The 19,431-nt window shown below is 39.0% G+C and overlaps 1 protein-coding gene across 1 annotated transcript; it reads left to right on the top strand.

The window, feature by feature from the left end:
• The first annotated feature begins 674 nt into the window (after positions 1–674).
• On the top strand, positions 675–13,392 carry Csta (cystatin A). Its single transcript, XM_005327661.5, has 3 exons — positions 675–1,060; positions 8,844–8,945; positions 13,170–13,392. Exons 1-3 carry the CDS (start codon positions 995–997, stop codon positions 13,296–13,298), a joined length of 297 nt encoding a protein of 98 aa, XP_005327718.1. The 5' UTR covers positions 675–994; the 3' UTR covers positions 13,299–13,392.
• Positions 13,393–19,431: the final 6,039 nt, after the last annotated feature.

Raw genomic sequence — 19,431 nt, 5'->3', positions numbered from 1 at the left:
AACACCAAGTAAAAGCATAAAAATGGGCTAGAAAAGTACAAAACTCACAATAACTTACCTCTACAGAGGGCAAGGTTGGGGTGGGTATAATATTTCATTTCTTCAAAACAACTACAAAAAGAAAAATAAAGGGCTGGGGATGTGGCTCAAGCGATAGTGCGGCCCGGGTTCGATCCTCAGCACCACATACCAACAAAGATGTTGTGTCTGCCAATAACTAAGAAATAAATATTAAAAATTCTCTCTCTCTCTCTCTCTCACACACACACACACACACACTCTCTCTCTCTCTCTCTCTCTCTCTCTCTCTCTCTCTCTCTCTCCCCTCTCTCTTTAAAAAAAAAAAAGAAAAAGAAAAAGAAAGATGTGAAGTAAATAAGACAAAATGTTTAAAATCTTTAGTTCTGAGTAATAGAAATATACTTTGCTACTGCTTTTCTGTAATTGAAATGTTTCTAGAAATTAAAAGTGAAGTACACATATCCAGATGAAGTCCTCCCTACAGATCCTTTTATTGTCTTCACAAATTCAAGTAAATTGTGAACAACCAGCCTTGATGTTATTTGAAACTATTCTTTTTAAAAAAATATAAAATTTTACACTGGAGGTTTTAAAAGATCTGGAGACTGGTTTCGCATGTCGGATTGCAGAGGGCGCAACCGGATGGAATCAGGATGGGTACCGAGAACACAGGGAGGCAAGTCTGAGGCTTGCTGCGGGGTGACTCCCAAGCTGGCTGGCCCACGCTGGTCCCCCCACCCGCATCCTTCCCAGTTCCACTCAACAGATCCTCCCAGGAAAGCAAGAAAACTCGCTTCGGGCAAACTCCTTTTCCCGCGCCTCTTTACTCTTTGTGGAAGTGAACACATTCTATAGGCGGAGCTTGTTTGCTGGGTTGCTGTTAAAACTTGCCTCCGCACTTACCTGAGCACTTATCTCCGCACTTACCTGAGCACTTGGCTTCCAGCACCCTGCCTGGCAGACACTAGCCAAAATGATACCTGGAGGCTTGACTGAGGCCAAACCTGCCACTGAAGAAATCCAGCAGATTGCTAATGAGGTGAGTTGGTGCCGTTTCAGGAAAAAGTTGGATATAAATCTCAATTCATCGTTTGATCCTGTGTTAAAGGTGTGGGTGAACATGAAAACCAGGGCTTTGGTGAGAAATGTGGCTTTATCCAGCTTTCATGCAGCTAAAAATGGAACACTGAGCTTTCAGACAAAATCTGGAATAATCCCAACACTTGCCAGAGAGACCTCCAAGTCACTGTTGCTTGTCAGAGTCTCAGTTTCCCCATTTGTTAAATAACAATTTATTTTGGATCATGTCTCTAAGGCTTTTACTTAAATGTATGATTCTAAGATTACTAATTCAGTTATTTATGAAATTTTTCCAATCTTGCTCAGTGAAAACAACAGGTAGTGGAAGTCTAAGGCTGTTGACAATTTGATATACTGGGCTTTAAATGCACTTCAGGGAGATGATCTTTAAATGGGTTGAATGAAGAACAATATTGTAAAGGCAGTCAATTACAGACTTCCTTCACATCTGCCTGAATAGACAGTGTTGCAGTCCTTTAATAGTTAGAGGATGATTCAATTAGGAAGAAATAATATAGTATATGGTGATTCCAGGATCTTATAGGCCACCAAATTGATTATGGTAAGAATAGAACTCTAAATGTTTTTAGCAAACTGATATAGTTTAAGTGGTGTTTGATTAGCTCTCACCTAAGTTTGTAATTTATTGCCTCATTTTCTAATGCTTGTTTTGTTTTATTTTTTTCCTCCAAATCATCATTCAATGACATTATCTGGCAAACTAGATCGGCTTTCTTTGTGAGTGGTAGAGATAGGATCGTTTATTTTTTAGGGCACTGAGAGATCTGTAAGAGTCCAGATACCTGGAATTCTAGCACTCATATTCTTTAGGAATAAATATTTCTTTTTCAGAAGTTTGTTTATTTAACATTAGACCTTTTTATTTTTTGGAGAATATACTAAGTCATTAATATACTTTTATTCGGATCCCTGTATCATATCAGTGTTCCCAAACTTGAATGTGCCTGAAAGTCCCTGTGGGTCTTGATAAATTGCAGATTCTGACTCAGGAGGTCTGGGTTGGACCTGAGATTCTGCATTCCTACCAGGATTGCAGGTGCTGCTGCTGCTGCTATCCAACCTCGCCTTCCTACAAGACCAGAGGTATATGTTATCCTCCAGGGCCCCTGGGAGATGAGGCTTTTAAAATAGGGTACCAAAATCAAAGTTCTCAATTTCATTTGGAAAAGTCTCCTGCCCCACTAATCTAAACCAAAATAAGAATGTGTGTAAACACGACTCAAAATTTAAAAAAAAAAAGAAAAAGAAATATGCATAGGTAAGACACCATAATTGTTTATTCAAATTTTTTTGTGAAATCATCCCTGAATCCCCCAAATCCCCTGAGACTCTGTAGGAAGCAGAGCTATAAGGAGATAGGGAACAATAGACATTGGAAATAAAGAAGATATAGAACATTCCAATGATGTTTAAAAGCCTATCATCTTAGTTAGACTCATTACCATTTTTAATTTAAGTATGTGTGTGTGTGTGATAGAGAGAGAGAGACACATGGGGTCCCACTGTGTTGCTCAGGCTAGTCTCAGACTTGCAGACTCCAGCGATCCTCCTGCCCCTGCTTTTTGAGTAGCTGGCACTACAAGTGTGTGCCACTGAACCCCGTGAGAATAATCTTTTAAAAAATAAGAAGCTATTGGAAGGCCTTGCATTGTTAACCACACCATCCATGAGCCCTGTCTTAAATTTAAAAAATTAATTCGACAGAGTGTTTCTTGCTGTGTACCTCAGGCTCCAACTTTGTCAGAGGTATCATGAGAAATACGTGTTAACACTGCTACCTCAGCCCATAAAGGTGCTTTGAAGTTTTAAAAGCCTTGACCTCCATTCGATCTCACATTTGATCTTTATAACCTGGGAGGTAGAGAGGGCATTATGTCCAATTTTCAGATGATGAAACCATCAAAGTGGCTAAGAGTCACCTGATTAAGAAATTAGCCTCCGTCCAGAATTTTTTTACTACGGGACCCTTCCTCCACACAGCATTAGCACGTGGAGAAGCTTCAGGGGTGCAGGAAACACACAGGGGAGGAATAGCAGGGCAGACTGGCCTTCTCACTGCAGGCTCCAGCCTCACATTGAAATCATCATGAGAAACACACATGGATGAAGCATTCGGTAGGTGTGTTTCTTGGGTGTCTCCTAGGTGTCTAGCATTGTGCTAAATATCATAGATGCTACATTAAGGTTATAAGACATGGCCCGTGACCTCAAGGAGCTAAAGGCCAATGGGGGAACCCAGATATCTAGAACATTAGCCAATTAAGTTCTTTTCATGATCCTAGGTTTTGGACCAGCAAGGATGTTAGAGATTGCTTGTCAATCCTCCTGACCTTATTACCTTCAGGTGAACACTTATTGTCCGGGTGCAGCTCCTCAGCTGCTAAACTCTCCCTTGTCTCTCATCTGCCCTCTGTGGTAGGAGATAGCCTTAAGGGACAATGTCCAGATTAGTGTTGGAAGGTATAAGAAGTCAGTAAACTGTACAGTTTAGGAAGCACTTTCACATCCATTATATCAATTATTGCCCTACAAACAACCCCAAGAGGCAGATGTTATTGAAAGCACCGATGAGTGAGGACATTCAATCAACTCCTCCAAGATGATAGAACCGGTTGCATTCCCAGGCAGGGCTAGGCTAGTGGGTAGGTGTTGGTCATCAAACACCTACTGTGATGTGACGGGGTTCCAGGGAAGACCTCCACTGCCTGTTGTTTACTTTGTAGGTTTTTTTTCCTTTTCTTTTCTTTTTTCTTTTTGGTACTGGCAATTGAACTCTGGGACACTCAACCACCGAGCCACATCCCCAGCCCTATTCTTTTGTATTGTATTTAGAGATAGGGTCTCACTGAGTTGTTTAGCACCTTGCTTTTGCTGAGCCTGGCTTTGAACTCATGATCCTACTGCCTCAGCCTCCCGAGTCATTGGAATTACACCACTGTGCTCAGCTTACTTTGTAGTTTTGTTCCTTCGACTTTTAAGTGCATTTCTATTTTTAAAATCACCTGTTAAAATGCAAGCATTTTTCAGCTTTTAAAAGAATTGATGATTCTGAGGTTCCTCTCTCCTTATCTGGGAGCTTCTTAGTGGAATACCAAGTAAAGGGAGAAGCCCACTGGAGTGGGAGGGAAAGAAGAAGGGAAAGGTCATCACAGGAGAGAGCAAAGTGGCACAGACAAGTAGCAACTGCACATGCCAGGAGCTGACAGCTAATTTAAAGAGGGATGTTGGATGAGTTCAGAAAGAAAGTCAAACCAAGGGCTGAGAACTGAGAGTATTTATTTTTGAAGGCAGAAGACAAGACAATAGAGACAGAATGGATTATGCACTGAGAGACTCTGGAAGAACTTGGGTCTGAGTATTCTTGGAAGACCTCTCTTCCAAGACTCTCTTTTAGTTGATAATCAGTCATTGCTCTTTCAGTCTTTTCTATTTGGGGAGACAAGTTGTCATAAAGGAAAACAACAGTGGTCATCTCATTCAGAAGGTGCTGATTATGTAGATGACACTGTGTGAACTGCTCTGGCAGGCAGGACAATAAATAGTCCCTGGCCCCAGGAAAATTTATAAAACAGAACAGAGGTAAGAGAGATACATGATGAAATAAAGAGCCATACATGAACCTAACCATGAAAAGCCATGATATATGTAATAAAGGACCAATGGATGGTCCCAAGAGCAGAAACCTCCAGATCCATTATCTTGAATCATATATAAATAACACTGGATTAGAATTCAGTCTGAGTATGCTTATGTGAAGGAAAGAAATCTTATTTTAATAATTATTTTTGGAAATTAGGACTATTATTACACATACAAATATTCATGCCTACCACACCCCACCACATACCTTCAAGTCACTAGCCTGCTGAACACCATTCCTGGCAAACACACAAAACATGATTTTTGTATGCCAGTACACCACACAAACATATCTGCATGCCATCCTGGACACACCCTGGAATTCACATATCCTGGTTCTCACTAACCCCAGCCACAGATTTATGTTCCCCTCTCCTCCCTCAGCCTCCTCCTCATCAGTCACCTCTCCCACTGCCCCACACCGGGAGAACCTGCCATTCAGCCACACCAGAATCCTCCAGGCACTTACCCTCCCATCTCCATCAGAACAAGCTGGGGCCCACTTGGTCACGCTTCCATGACAAGTGGTTTCATACACTCCTCCACCCCTGATTTCCATGACCCTGTGAGCTCCTGGCATTCCAGGCCTCAATTAGAGATCGCTCCCATGGCCGCCACCTCCTCCTCAGGTTCTTCTCCAAGATCAGAGATCTCTGCTCAAAGAAGATGAGAACCACAGAAAACTCACCCATCACAACTCCAAATTCACACCCTGGGACTAGCACATTCCTTCAGTCCAATTTGTTCTTCATTTTTGAGAAACCTGTACCTTCTGGTCTCCTCAGTTTCTCAATCCCTCCTGTCCTCCCATGGTCCCTCCAACAGGATGTCTCAGTTCCTTCCCTTCTTGGAAAACTGCAAGCATCTGGTGCCCCAATTTACCTTTTCCCAGTTGGATCTCACCCCTCCCTCCAGTCTTAGACTCTGCCCTCCTTTCTTCAGCCAGTCCCTCCATTCTGAGCCAGCTGACTTCAGTTCTTCATCCTGGGTGCCTGGCCTCATAGTCCCTCCTTTCTTCAAAATGTATCGGATGGCAAATGTCCACAAGACATGCCCTACAAGTCCCACCATTCTTTCTCACAACTACCCACACTCTCCTTTCTAAATTAAAAAATTTAGTAAAAATTTCCAACATATGGCCCATCCATGACACCACTGTCATCTGTATCCATTCTCTGCATAGTTCAAGTGTTTCTGAAGAATTATTACAGATTAGGGAAATTTGCCTGAATGTTGGGTGCCACGTGATCCAATCTCCAGATCCTAGAAAACAGAACAACACACCAGGATTTATGTTTTGCAGCATGAAGGAAAGCTTGAACAACTCTGGAGTAAATCTGTTTTACCAAGTGCTCCTCTCTCATGGCTTCCTTCTTTTGACTGGGGGCAAAGTGCCAAACCCACACTGTGCCCTCCAGTGTCTTGGCTACTAATGTACATGGCGGGCTGAGCCAGGGAAACTCCAATTTAGGTTTAGCACAAGATCTGTCCATACCAGCTTCCTGACCATCACTCACAGCTGGCTTTCATCCTCCCAGTGTCCATCCTTCTGAATTTCAAGGTTTCACTGACAAGCTCCCCCGTTTGCTCCTTTTCCTACTCCCCTGCTCAAATCTCATCACACAGGTCCACAGCATCTAACACTGAACCATGCAAATCTTTTCTACTGGAAAGTGAGAAAGAAGGAGGCTGCAGATTACACATCCAGTGAACCAGAAAACCAGAGCACACCATGTGACAGGTGCCACGGCACCCAGGAAATAAACCAGAGCACTTGGCATGAGCTCTGTCATGGAAAACTCTGGACTTAGGATCTGCACATACCATAGAAAGGTCACAAATTTGGATCTGTTCATAGAAGAGATAGAAATTTAAAAATTATGATGCAAGCTGGGAAAAAAAGTGAGCAGAAGACTGAAAACCAGGACTACAGATCAGATACTTTAGTTTTAGGCAAAAACTTTAATAACTAGGACTGTGAAATTTTTCGACCTTAAGCAATCAAGCTCTCCTCACAAATTCCTTATTTGTAAAATGATGTTAAATCAATCCTGTTGGGAGTCAGTATAGAGACAAACTCAGTTAGGACTGAGTTTGTCTTTCCAACTCAGTTAGGACTCAGTGGGTACCCAGCATTGGTCACCCTGCCTTTGTCAGCTCAAAAGGGTCAGAACCAGGGGAACCTCAAGTATCAAACCCCCTGTCCCACCCAGTCAGCTTCTCTCTTGTCATTTCGGTGTTTTCTCTGCATGTCTTCTCCCCTTTCTCCACTTTGGAGCTTTGTTTTCCAACTCAACAATGCAATCACCTTTATCCCACTGACTCTGAAGGGCACAGGAGAAAAGGGTAGTAGTTTATAGAGTGGCTCTTCAAAAGTGGTCTGAGAACACAGAGTCTGCAAATGCCTACGTCTTTAAAAAGAGTTCTGCTGGATGAAGAGACACCAATAGCAAAGGACTCAAAACATCTGCCCACTGCTGGGAAGGACAGGATGGCCTCAGCAGAACTCCAGATACCTGGGGGGGGGGGGGCTTGCCTGAAGCTGGCTGCACATTAAATGCTTTCATGAGGAAAGCATCTCAAGTCAGAAAGTAAGGAAGTGCTCACGAAACGATGGAGCCATGTTGAGAAGCAACAATAACAACAAAAACATGATAACGAATTACAACTTTTAAAATAAAAGAAATACCTACAAGTCATATTAACAGAAATAATCATTGAGTAAATGAATAGGAAAAAGGAAACAGGTCTTCCTTCCAGTAGAATTCCAGTTAACAGATATACACCACAGGAAAAATTGCTGTTGGTGAGAAACATCAAATGATGATAAAATTGGTGGATGAAAATCTGATGAAAAATAGTATAGTTGAACATGTCTCCTTACCAAATTTATATTAATTACAAAGGGGGGGAGAACAGTAACTTTACTGTGGCTGAAACTGGCAGACATCCTAAGTGATCCACGTTACCATCAGCATTAAGGAAACATGCAGCAAGAGCACATTAATTTACGCCATCCTTACCGACAGATGTAGACCACTAACAGAGAGAGGGTCAGACAGACCCAAATTGAGGGACGTGCTGCCAACAGTTCAGTATTCTTCAAAAGTGTCAAGATCAATAACGAAGACCAAAGAACGAAAGAGACCAGGGAGGTGTGCTAACTAAATGCAGTGTCGAATCCTGGAGCAGAAAAGGGACGTTTTGGGGACAACTGGCAAAATTCTAATAAGGTTTTAGACTCCTTAGTAGTATTATACCATGTTGGTTTCTGGTCTTGATGATTATGTTGTAGATATGTAAGATGGTAACATTAGGGGATACTGTAAATACTATAAAGGAATTCAGTATATTATTTTTACAACTCTAAGTGTGAAATTATTTCAAAACAATTTTTAAAAAGAGGTAATAATTGGGCTGGGGTTGTGGCTCAGAGGTAGAGTGCTCGCCTACCAGGCGTGAGGCACCGTGTTCAATCCTCAGCACCACATAAAAATAAAATCAAGATATTGTGTCCTCCTATAACTAAAAAAATAAATATTAAAGAAGATGTAATAATTATTGCTCTTCCTTTTTTTAATTAATCAAAGGCATATATAACTGTTGGAGCTTTACCAGTCAAAATGTTCCTATATTGAATTACCACATAGATTTGATGTTCATTCAGCCTAAAGCAACAAAGTTTGACATTTTAATCCATGTAATGTTTTTTGTTTTTTGTTTTTTGGCACTGGGAATTGAAACCAGAGACACTTAACCACTGAGCCACATCCCTGGTCCTGTAGCCCTTTTTATTTTTTATTTTAAGACAAAGCCTAGCTAAGTTCCCAGGCTGGCCTTGAACTTGTGATCTTCCTGCCTCAGCCTCCCAAGTCACTGGGATTGCAGGCATGCACCACCACACCCAGTTTAATTCATGTATTCTTAAAGATAAATGTTTTCTGTTGAAATATGGGAAACAGCTCACAGATCTCATTGTCATCTTTGAGGACTATTAGAAGCATGAGTTTCCCAGAATTTTAAATCACATAAATCAAGCCAATGTAGTTTTCGTAATTTGTTTCCTCTTTTCTCTTTTTAAGGTTAAACCACAGCTTGAAGAAAAAACAAATGAGTCTTATGAACAATTCGAAGCTGTAGAGTACAAAACTCAAGTAGTGGCTGGAATAAATTACTACATTAAGGTTAGAGTTCAATATTCACTTTAGCACTCAAAGATATCATATTTCTTCTTTGCTATGGTGTTTCTTGTTTCACATAATAATTTCACATATATTTTATTGCTTCTGGCTGTCCTAAGTGAAGATGCCTACCACGATACCTTACAAGTGGTAGACTCTCAAATCTGGCAAATGGTGTTGTATTTAAACTACTTTTTTCCTTGTGAATTTAGCTTGCATGTATTGATTCTTAACTTAATTTCTAGAACTTGTATAGGAAAACAGTTCCTAGATGTTCAGAACACATTTATTTCATGGCCCTGGTTGCTTCAGGTTTATGGTGGGAGGGCCCAAAGGCCTGGGGCCAAACTGGATGGTATCTTAAAGGGTATGTTCCTCAGAGCTTTATGATTCTGTATGTCCAAATAAAATGGATCTTTAAAATGGCTTGAATCATTATCTAGAAAAATAATGCACACCACTTTTGCCCTTAACTAAGTATTTTGATTAATATAATTTAAATAATTATTTTTACAACTCAAGTAGATCAAATTACTTAAATAAGCAGTGGCATATTTAAAATATTGGTTTTATAGCTATATCAAAAAATTAAGTGATGCATTGACCCAGTTCTAATGGAAGACTTTTCTTCTAATTTTTTTTTTAGTTGTTAATTGATCTTTATTTATTTACTGATATGTGCTGCTGGGAATAGAACCCAGTGCCTCACACATACTAGGCAAGCACTCTACCAACTGAGCCACACCCCCAGCCCTTTATGTTAGAGACAGGGTCTCCTTAAGTTGCTTAAGGCCTCACTAAATTGCTGAGGCTGGCTTTGAACTTGCCATCCTCCTGCCTCAGCCTCCTGAGACACTGGGACCACCTGTGCACACCATCACACCTTGCTAAAAATCCTTTCAATGTTACCAAAGGGGAACCAATTCAATAAGCCAGCCAAGGATATATGTGGGAGCCACTCTTGTTCTTACATATTAAAAAGATGACAATTCTGCTTTAAAGAAGAATTACACTGCTGGTATAGCTCAGTGACAGATCACTTGTCTAGCATGCATGAGGCTGAGTTCAATCTCCAGCACTAGAACAGCAACAGTAGCAGACATTCAAGTGTATTTACTTATTCTTTACTTAGCCATTTAACCAGGACACAGTATGGTTTATTTTTCTTTAACAACAAAAAAACTACTTAAAATATATTTAAAAAATTAATATTTACAGTAAATAAAATGCATGGAACTAGTCAGTTCAGCATAAGAAAGTTATGGGCCAGTCAGGTGCAGTGGCACATGCCTGTTATCCAAGCTGCTTGGGAGGCTGAGGCAGGAGGATTTTGAGTTCAGAGCCAGCCTCAGCAAAATAGAGGTGCTAAACAACTCAGTGAGACCCTGTCTCTAAAATAAAACCAAACAGGGCTGGGGATGTGGCTCTGTGGTTGAGTTCCCCTGCATTCAATCCCCAGTACTCACTCCCCCCGAAAAAGAAAACTATGAGCCTGGTACAATGGTGCACACCTATAATCCCAGCAATTGGGAGGTTGAGCCAGGAGGATAGCAAGTTCAAAGCCAGCCTCAGTAATTAAGCAAGGACCTAAACAATTTAGTGAGACCCTGAATCAACATAAAAAATAAAAATAGGGCTGGAATGTGGCTCAGTGGTTAAGTGCCCCTGGGTTCCATTCCTGGTACAAAAGGAAAGAAGTAAAGGAAGGAAAGGAGGGAGGGAGGGAAGGAGGAAGGAAGGAAGGGAGGGAGGAATGAAGGAAGGAAGGAAGGAGGTTGTGATACTGGGTTATATAGGCGAATCAATTCAGTCTTACCATATCTGGTCTCCTGGCAAATACCGGACCCAGGTGAGACATACATGAGGGAAACCCTTTTGTATCCTCAGAAACAATGCCATCATTTTGTCCTTTCTCAACCTTTCTTCACAGCTGGAAAAGAAAGTTTCCCAGTTAAAAATGCTTTTTTTTCAAAGATAGGAATCTTTCCATCAAAACTAAGATCATTTTAATAAGTTAGGATTAATACAAACGCATAAATATCACATATTTACTCCCTTATACATTCCTTTAAAAGCTCATCAAAAAATGACCTTGAAAGTCTCTTCCCTTGACCCTGCTACCCTGTCCTATCCAAAGTTCCCTGCTTACTTCCTGTAGTATGGCTGTTGATTCCTTTGAGTTGAGCTATTCTCTAGATTTAAGATCTTGCCAGTGACCTCACCATCCCTCAGTGTCTTGCCTTCCTATCAAGAGGCAGGGTAATAGAATGGAAGGATCACAGCTTTTGGTTTCAGACCATCCTGGGTTTGAACCATTATTCCACTCGTTCTACTAGTCAAAGCCTGTGATTAAAGGCTGTCCTCTGAACCTAATCCCTAACCTGAACAGTGTGGATACTAATCTCTGACTGCTTACACTCTGCCAAGCACTGTTCCAGGAGCAGGGCGTGTCCATTTCATTTAATATTCTCAATCTACTGCGGAGACCAGCGTGATCAAACTAGCAGGTTCCAGCAACGGGTGATGGGAGATTGGAAGAATAAAGACTCACGTACTCAGATCTTGAAGATAAACAGCTGGGATTGGGTGGAGCGCTGCTCTCTGATAGAGAAGCAAGTCTAAAGAATTACACCAGCAATCTTTATTATATATGTCTCATTAATCAGATTTAGGACTATGCAAGCATTATTCTTTGTATTCATGAAAGTTACAGAGTTGGCAACATTATTCAGCTTATTTCTCAGTTACATTTTACAGTTGCAATGTGCAATGTTACGAGCATTGTGTAGCTCCCAGGAAAAGTCCATTGTTTAAAGTTATTATTATGCGGGCAGAGCTATCAATATTATGGTTGTTTTAGCAAGAGGATTCCTGTATTCCCAGGAGCTGTGTACCTGAAAGCAAAGTGGAGGCTGTAAGACTCTAGCACACAGCCTCCCCATGAAGGACATTACCATAGCAACCATGCATCCTGCACCTTTGCACAGAAACTTTCCCAGGCACCAAGCATACCACAACTATGAAGTCATCATGTACCCCAATCTCAGACACTGGTCTCCCAATCACTGTCACTGCTCTCCACAATCTATGGGAAAGTATTATCTGCTTCTATTGTACCATTGATGAAAATATTGAACCCTGGTTAAGTAAAGTAACTAACCAAGGTCATAGAACTGTAAGAGCAGAGCCAGGATTGAGACCCAGAGCACCGGCTGTGCTACCCCTAATAATGCTTGCAAAGGTTGATGCCCTGTTCTAAACATAAAATAAGTGCTTTAACAAAACTGCACTGTAGAGTGAAAAGATGTTGGGATCTAACAGATCTGGGTTTGAATTTGAGTTCTACCATTTGCTCACTGAGAGATTTATAGAAAATAATCATCTCTTTACACGCTTCTGCATCTGTAAAATGGATATTGTTCCAAATGCAGGTCTGTAATAACAAGTAAATATACTCAGGTGTATAAAATGCTCCTCACCATCTTATAGTATCATAATAAACTTTGATAAATGGCATTTGTTAAAATTAAAGTAGAAAGGGATAGAAGAGCACAATAGATACCATATAAGACAGAACTTTTATTGTCCCAACCAAGAAACAAAGTGGAAATCCTTGCTGTGGTTTTCCAGGTCCTGGATTCATGGCCAAACTACCATCTCAACCTTGATATCAATGACTTTAAGACGGCTTCAACTTTACAAGGGAGGCTGGCCACCCTGCTCCCGCTCAGTCCTAAAACATTCAGTGGGTGTTTATAAAAGTAGGTAGAGGGATGGAAAACATACAACCCAAAATTTTTCGGCATTTCTGATTTTATAATGTTTTTCAGCAATTCTGATTGTGTTCTTTCTTTTCAAATAATGTGGCAAACAAAGTATCTTAATTTATAAGTTAAAAAAAAGGATCACCAAAAATATAGGCTGCCCCCTGTTTCTGCTCTGTGCATCTTTGGGGGAAAAATGATACTCTGAGTTGTTATTTGTACCCAGATTATAATAAAAAAATATAATAAAATAAAACTAGGACATAAGCTTCTTGTAATGCCATTAGCGTGCCCTTTCTCATAAAATACGATGGAAGCTGAGTGTAGGAACACTGGCCCAGGTCTAGAAGCACTGTTCCAGAAAGGCATAGTGCAGTGAGGTCTTCCTAGATCCATTACTCTTTTCCATTGTATAGATACATATGATAAATTTCCTTTTCCTTTTTTGTCTTATACCTTTCAGGTGCGAGTAGGTGATGATACTTATATTCACTTGAAAGTATTCGAAGGTCTTCGTGGACAAAATGAGAAGTTTGTACTTACTGGTTACCAGACTAACAAAAGCAAGGATGACGAACTGACTGGCTTTTAGCAGGACATTCCAAAAGGGATCTGATTCCTTCTTCTGGCTACTGATTAATGATACTGATAAACCATCAATAAAGAAATATTCCTTTTCAAATACATTATTTCTTCAATTTTTACTCATTTATTGTATGACCTTTTCTTTCTCAAAATCAGTGTTATTACTTTAGGGTAGAAATTCCGTGTAAATTGACATCAGTTAGAAACCTCATAAAAAATTAGCCAGACCTCTGTACTACCTCCACGCTAAGGATTACTAAGGTACATAAGCATTTGTCACTATTGTGTTCTCCCAGTGAACTTCCTCATTATAATTATGAAATATTCCATTCTTTCTCTAGTTGTAGACCTTATTCTGAAGTCTGCTACTAATGCAGGTACCACAGTTTGTTTTGGTTGCTATTTAGTGTTTGTATGATATAACTTTTTTTTTAACTTCTACATGGTTTTTTCTTAAAATAATGTTTATTATAGAAATATGCTTCTGTAAGAAATTAGTCTTAACTATTAATAGCATTTATTCCAAAGTAATGTGGTAGCCTTTTATTTTCTTCTTGATTTTTTTTTTTTTTACATTTTTCTTAAAAAAAAAAAGTTATGGGTGGGGTTGTGGCTCAGAGGTAGAGTGCTTGCCTAGCACATTTGAGGCCCTGGGTTCAATCCTCAGCACCACATAAAAATAAATAAATAAAACATAGGGGTAAAAAAGTCAGGCCTAACACAATTGGCTAAAGAATGGTGCTGTCCCTACTCCCTTAAGATGCTGGGCTATCAGATACTCAGCCTCCTTATTCTTTGTGGTTACTGAGAGCCCAACATTCCATCTCCACTCTCATACTTTAAAATTAAATCAGGTATTTCACAAAACATATTTTTATTTTAAAACAATCTTAAATGTACAGAAAAGCTGCAATAAACCTTTTTTTCCCCAGATGTTAGAGAGTCAGTTATCTATGGTGATTCTCTGTCATAAATACTAGTGCTCACTAGTACAAATAATGATGTACTAGTGAAAAAGATTATTCTCCTACAATCAATCAACAAGTATATGAAAAAATGCTCATCATCTCTAGAAATTAGAGAAATGCAAATCAAAACTACTCTAGGATATCATCTCACTCCAGTCAGAAGGGCAGCATTATAAAGACAAACAACAATAAATGTTGACGAGGATATGGGGAAAAAGGCACAGTCATATATTGCTGAAGGGACTTCAAATTGGTGCAGCCAGTCTGGACAGCAGTATGGAGATTCCTTGGAAACCTAGGAATGGAACCACCATTTGATCCAGCTATCCCCTCTCCTCAGTCTATACCCAAAGGACTTAAAAACAGCATGTTACAGGGACACAGCCACATCAATGTTTATAGCAGCAAAATTCACAATAGCTAAACTGTGTGGCCAACCTAGATGCCCTTCAGTAGATAAATGGATTAAAAAATGTGGCATATACACAATGGAATATTACTCAGCAATAAAAGAGAATAAAATCATGGCATTTGCAGGTAAATGGATGGCATTAGAGAAGATAATGCTAAGTAAAGCTAGCCCATCCCCCCAAAAAACAAATGACGAATGTTTTCTCTGATATAAGGAAGCTGACTCATAGTGGGGTAGGGAGGGGGAGCATGGGAGGATTAGATGAATTCTAGATAGGGCAGAGAGGTGGGAGGGGAAGGGAGGGGGCAGGGATTAGCAATGATGATAGAATGTGATGGACATCATTATCCAAAGTACATGTATGAAGACACGAATTGATGTGAACACACTTTATATACAACCAGAGATATGAAACATTGTGCTCTATATGTGTAATAAGAATTGTAATGCATTCCACTATCGTTTATTTTTTAAAAAATCAATAAAAAAAGAAAAAAGGTTATTCTCCTACATTTGTGAAATACAACCATCAAATCAGGAAATTAACACTGATGCTCTGCTGACACCATTCAAATTTCCCCAGTTGTCCCAATAATGTCCTTTATTACAAAAGAACCAGTCCAAAACCATATGTTCCATTTAACTGGTACTTCTTTTTTTAATAACATTTTGAGATAATTTACATACCATACAATTCACCCATTTAATTGTACAATTCAGTGGTTTTTTAGAATGTTCACAAGTGTGTACAAATGTCACCAGGTCAGTTTTAGAATATATTTATTATCTCAAAAAGAAACCCGTACCCTCTAGTTATCACCTCCCTATCTGCTCTACTTCCTGCTTCATCATCCCTAAGCAGCCACTAATTTTCCCTTCTGTCTAGATTTACCTATTCTGGACACTTCATGAAGAATCACATCATATAGGGTCTTTTTTAACTAGTAATTAGCATCTTTCATTTAGCATGATGTTTTCAAGATTCATACATGTTTTAGCATATTTCAATATTGTATCCCGCTTTCTATTTAATGGAATAATGCAAAATTTATTCTGTAAACATATTAGCAGATAGCACATTTTCATTATATATTGAAAACTCTAGTTGCATACATATGCTGTACAAAGTATTGTGACTTCTGAATACAGTGTGGAATGATTAAATCCAACCAATTAACTCATCCATTCCCTCAAACATTTAATGTGTTTTGTGATAACATTTGAGATCTATTCTTTCCGTGATATAAAAACATGCAGTACTCAATTATTTGCTATATTCATCATGCTGTGATTAGATTTGTTTTTTTTTAAACATCCAAATCAAACTTAATTCTCTTGTAAAACTGAGATTTCAGACCCTTTAATTATCCTTTCCCTATTTCCTGCCAACCCCCAGCTTCAGGTAGCCACTATTCTACTCTCTGCTTCTAGGAGTCCAGTTGTTCCAGATTCTACATATACATGAAAAGCATGCGATACTTTCATTTCTGTGTTTGGCTTATTTGACTTAGCACAATGTCCTCTGATTGCACCCCTACTGACCCTGGTGAATAGTATTCCATTGTGTGTACATATCATATTTTCTTTTGCCATTCATTCACTGACGGACACTTAGGTTGATTCCATAATCTATTAGTGGGGATAGTGCTGCAGTGAATATGGGCAAGGCCAGGAGTAGAATTACTCAATAAAATAGTTTTATTTTTTTGGTTTTTTTTTTGTTTTTGTTTTTTTGAGGAATGCTCATACAGTTTCCATAATGGCTGGATTCATTTGCATTTTCTACAACAGTGGACAAGTATTTCTCATCAGGCTTCCCTCAGCTCCCCAGCTACTGAAGTGCTGCTATTCCTTTAACAGCTATAGAAAATGGTGCAGGTGCAGGTCCTGGTTGCAGATGCTCTGGCTGCCCCGCACCACCAGTACCACAGCAGGGTCCTCTCAGCTCCCAGCTCACACTAGCTGGCCTATGCCCAACCTGTAGTGTTCTTTTTTTTGTAATGAGTTTGTCTGACTTTGGTACCAGTGGATGATCTCATTAAAAAAAAAAAGTCTGTAGTTTTCTACTTCAAATTTTTTTTAAAGTTTGTGGACAGTTGTTATTAGATTCAACCAAGTCTGGAGTTTTTCTCTCATGGGAGAATTTATTACTGGGTCAGTATCCTCAATTTTCTATTATTAGACTGTTAATTCTATTAATAGATTTTCTATTTCTTCATGATTCAGTCTTGGTAGGTTATGTGTATAAACCTAAGAATTTATCCATTTCTCCTAGGACACCCATTTTTTTTGGCATATAATTGTTCAGGGTAGTCTTTTACAATACTTTTTATTTCTGTGGCATTAGCTATAATATTCTTATTTTAATTTGTGAATTTTGAGTCTTTTTTCCCCCTTGGGAGGTCTAGCTAAAGATCTGTTAATTTTTAATCTTCTCAAAAACTAGCTTTAGCCTGGCAAAGTGGCTCATGCCTACAATCCCAGCAACTTGGGAGGCTGAGGCAAGAGGATCATAAGTTCAAAGCCAACCTCTGCAACTTAGTGAGACCCTGTCTTGAAATAAAAAAAAAAAAATCTGGGATATAGATAGCTCAGTGGTAGAGTACCTGTAGTTTCAATCCCTAGTATGTACACACACACACACACACACACACACACACACACACCCCAACAGCTTTTGCTAGCGGATAGGGGTGTAACTCAGTAGAAAAACTCCTGCTTGCATGAATAAGACCCTGGATTTGATCTCCATCACCCAAAAGAAAAAGGAAAAAAAAAAAAAAGCTTTTGCTGCATCCCCAAGTTTTGGTATATTGTTTTTTTCCCCTTTTGAATGTCTCAAGATATTTTCTTACTTCCCTTTTAATTTCTTCATTGACCCATTGGTTGTTCAGAAACACATTGCTTAACTGCCATTTGTGGATTTTCTGAAATTCCCCCTATTATTGATTTCTAGTTTCATACCGTTCTGGTTCAAAAAGATACTTAATAGGTTATTGATCTTCTTAAATTTGCTGAGACATGTTTTGTGGTCAGATGTATGATGCATTCTGAAGAAAGCCCCACGTGTGCTGCAGACAAGGGCATGCTCTGGTGCTGTTGGATGGGGTGTTCTGGATATGTGTTAAGTTCATTTGTCCTAGAGCATTAAGCCCAATATTTCCTTATTGATTTTCTGTCTGAATGATTTATCCAATAAAGTGGTGCAATCCCTTCATATTATTGTATTTCAATCTCCTTCTTCCTTCAGATCCTTTAATATTTGCTTTATATACTTAAGCATTTCATTATTGAATGCATGTATAATTGTTAAATCTTCTTTATCAATTTACCCCTTTATCATTATATGTCCTCCTTTGTCTCTTTTTACTAGTTTTTAACGTGAAGTCTATTTTGTCTGATGTAAGTATTGCTACCACTGCTTTCCTTTGATTTCCATTTGCTTGGAATACCTTTTCTACTCTTTCACTTTCAGTCTGTGTGTGTCCTTAAAAGTGAAGCAAGTCTCTTGTAGGCAGATTATAGTTGGTCTTGGTTTTTAATCTATTCATTCACTCTTTTTACTGGATAATATAATCCAGCCACATTCAAGGTAATTATTAACAGGTACTGATTAACTACTGCTATTTTGTTAATTGCTTTCCCATTGTTTTATGGATACTTTGTTTCTATAAAGAAGGTGGAGGCAATGAGGAGAGAACAATGACTTTAGCACTCTAAAAGTTTCTTAGAATACCCCAGCAGTATTCCGCATTGGTCAGAATGATCTCATCACTACCTGGGGCTGCTAGGGAAGCTGAGCACAGTACTACTCTAAACAAAATCAGGATTCTATTGGTAAGGGGGAGGAAATATAGAAAAAGTAGGAAATTTACAGTGTTTTATCTATTCCAAGAACTGTGCTGAGAATCACAGTGCCAGCTCTAGACAAACTGGAAGAAAGAGATAAACCAGCATTTTAACAGTGCTGATTTTACACTGAAGTGGGAAAAATCATTCAATCTATAGCAATTATTTTCAAGTACCAGTGGATTAGTTTATACCTCTTTAGTGCACCAGGAATTGCAAATTCACCTAGGCCAAGTACTCTCCCCTTTTACAGGGGTGCCCTCAGCTGGCCACTTCATTAAGAAGCTGATAGCTATCTTTGCTTAAACCTTTTATTACATTGAGGACTTCTTCCTCAACATAATTCTGTGGGATAAAATAAGGTTTGCTCTGGAAATGCTTAAGTGATCACTGCATTTTCCTTATTTTTCCATGTCTAAGCTCAATAAAAGGAATTTTTTAAGGATCAATCAAATTAATCAAGGGTATTCTACAAGACTACACATAGAAATAACAAGTAACCTTAGTAATCTCTACCATGTTTGATTAGATCGCCTAACTCTGGATAGAAAATTCATTTTTTTAAATTTAAAATGGGACTACACTGTTGATTCATCTACTGTTTACAAGTTATTTCTGAACATGTAAGGCATATATAACATATTATGTAAGGCATTATACTACTACAGTAACATTAGTACCTTATCACTCCATTTGAGAACTGATACCTTTGCAGCACAACATATAAAAGAATGACTTATTAGAAAAATTCCTTTTTTAATTACTACACTTATTTCAATCTTTAAATTGTCTTTTCAAAGACAAGGGCATTATGTTCTCCAGTCAGCTGAAAACAATCATTTGCAACCCACCCCTCACCTGTATCCCTGACTTCCAAATCTATTTCTTTTCTTTAGGTGTTGGGAGTTGAA

Source organism: Ictidomys tridecemlineatus, chromosome 3 (genome assembly GCF_052094955.1).
Source record: "Ictidomys tridecemlineatus isolate mIctTri1 chromosome 3, mIctTri1.hap1, whole genome shotgun sequence".
Classification (NCBI taxonomy): Eukaryota; Metazoa; Chordata; class Mammalia; order Rodentia; family Sciuridae; genus Ictidomys; species Ictidomys tridecemlineatus.
This window is presented reverse-complemented; position numbering and strand designations above follow the sequence as displayed.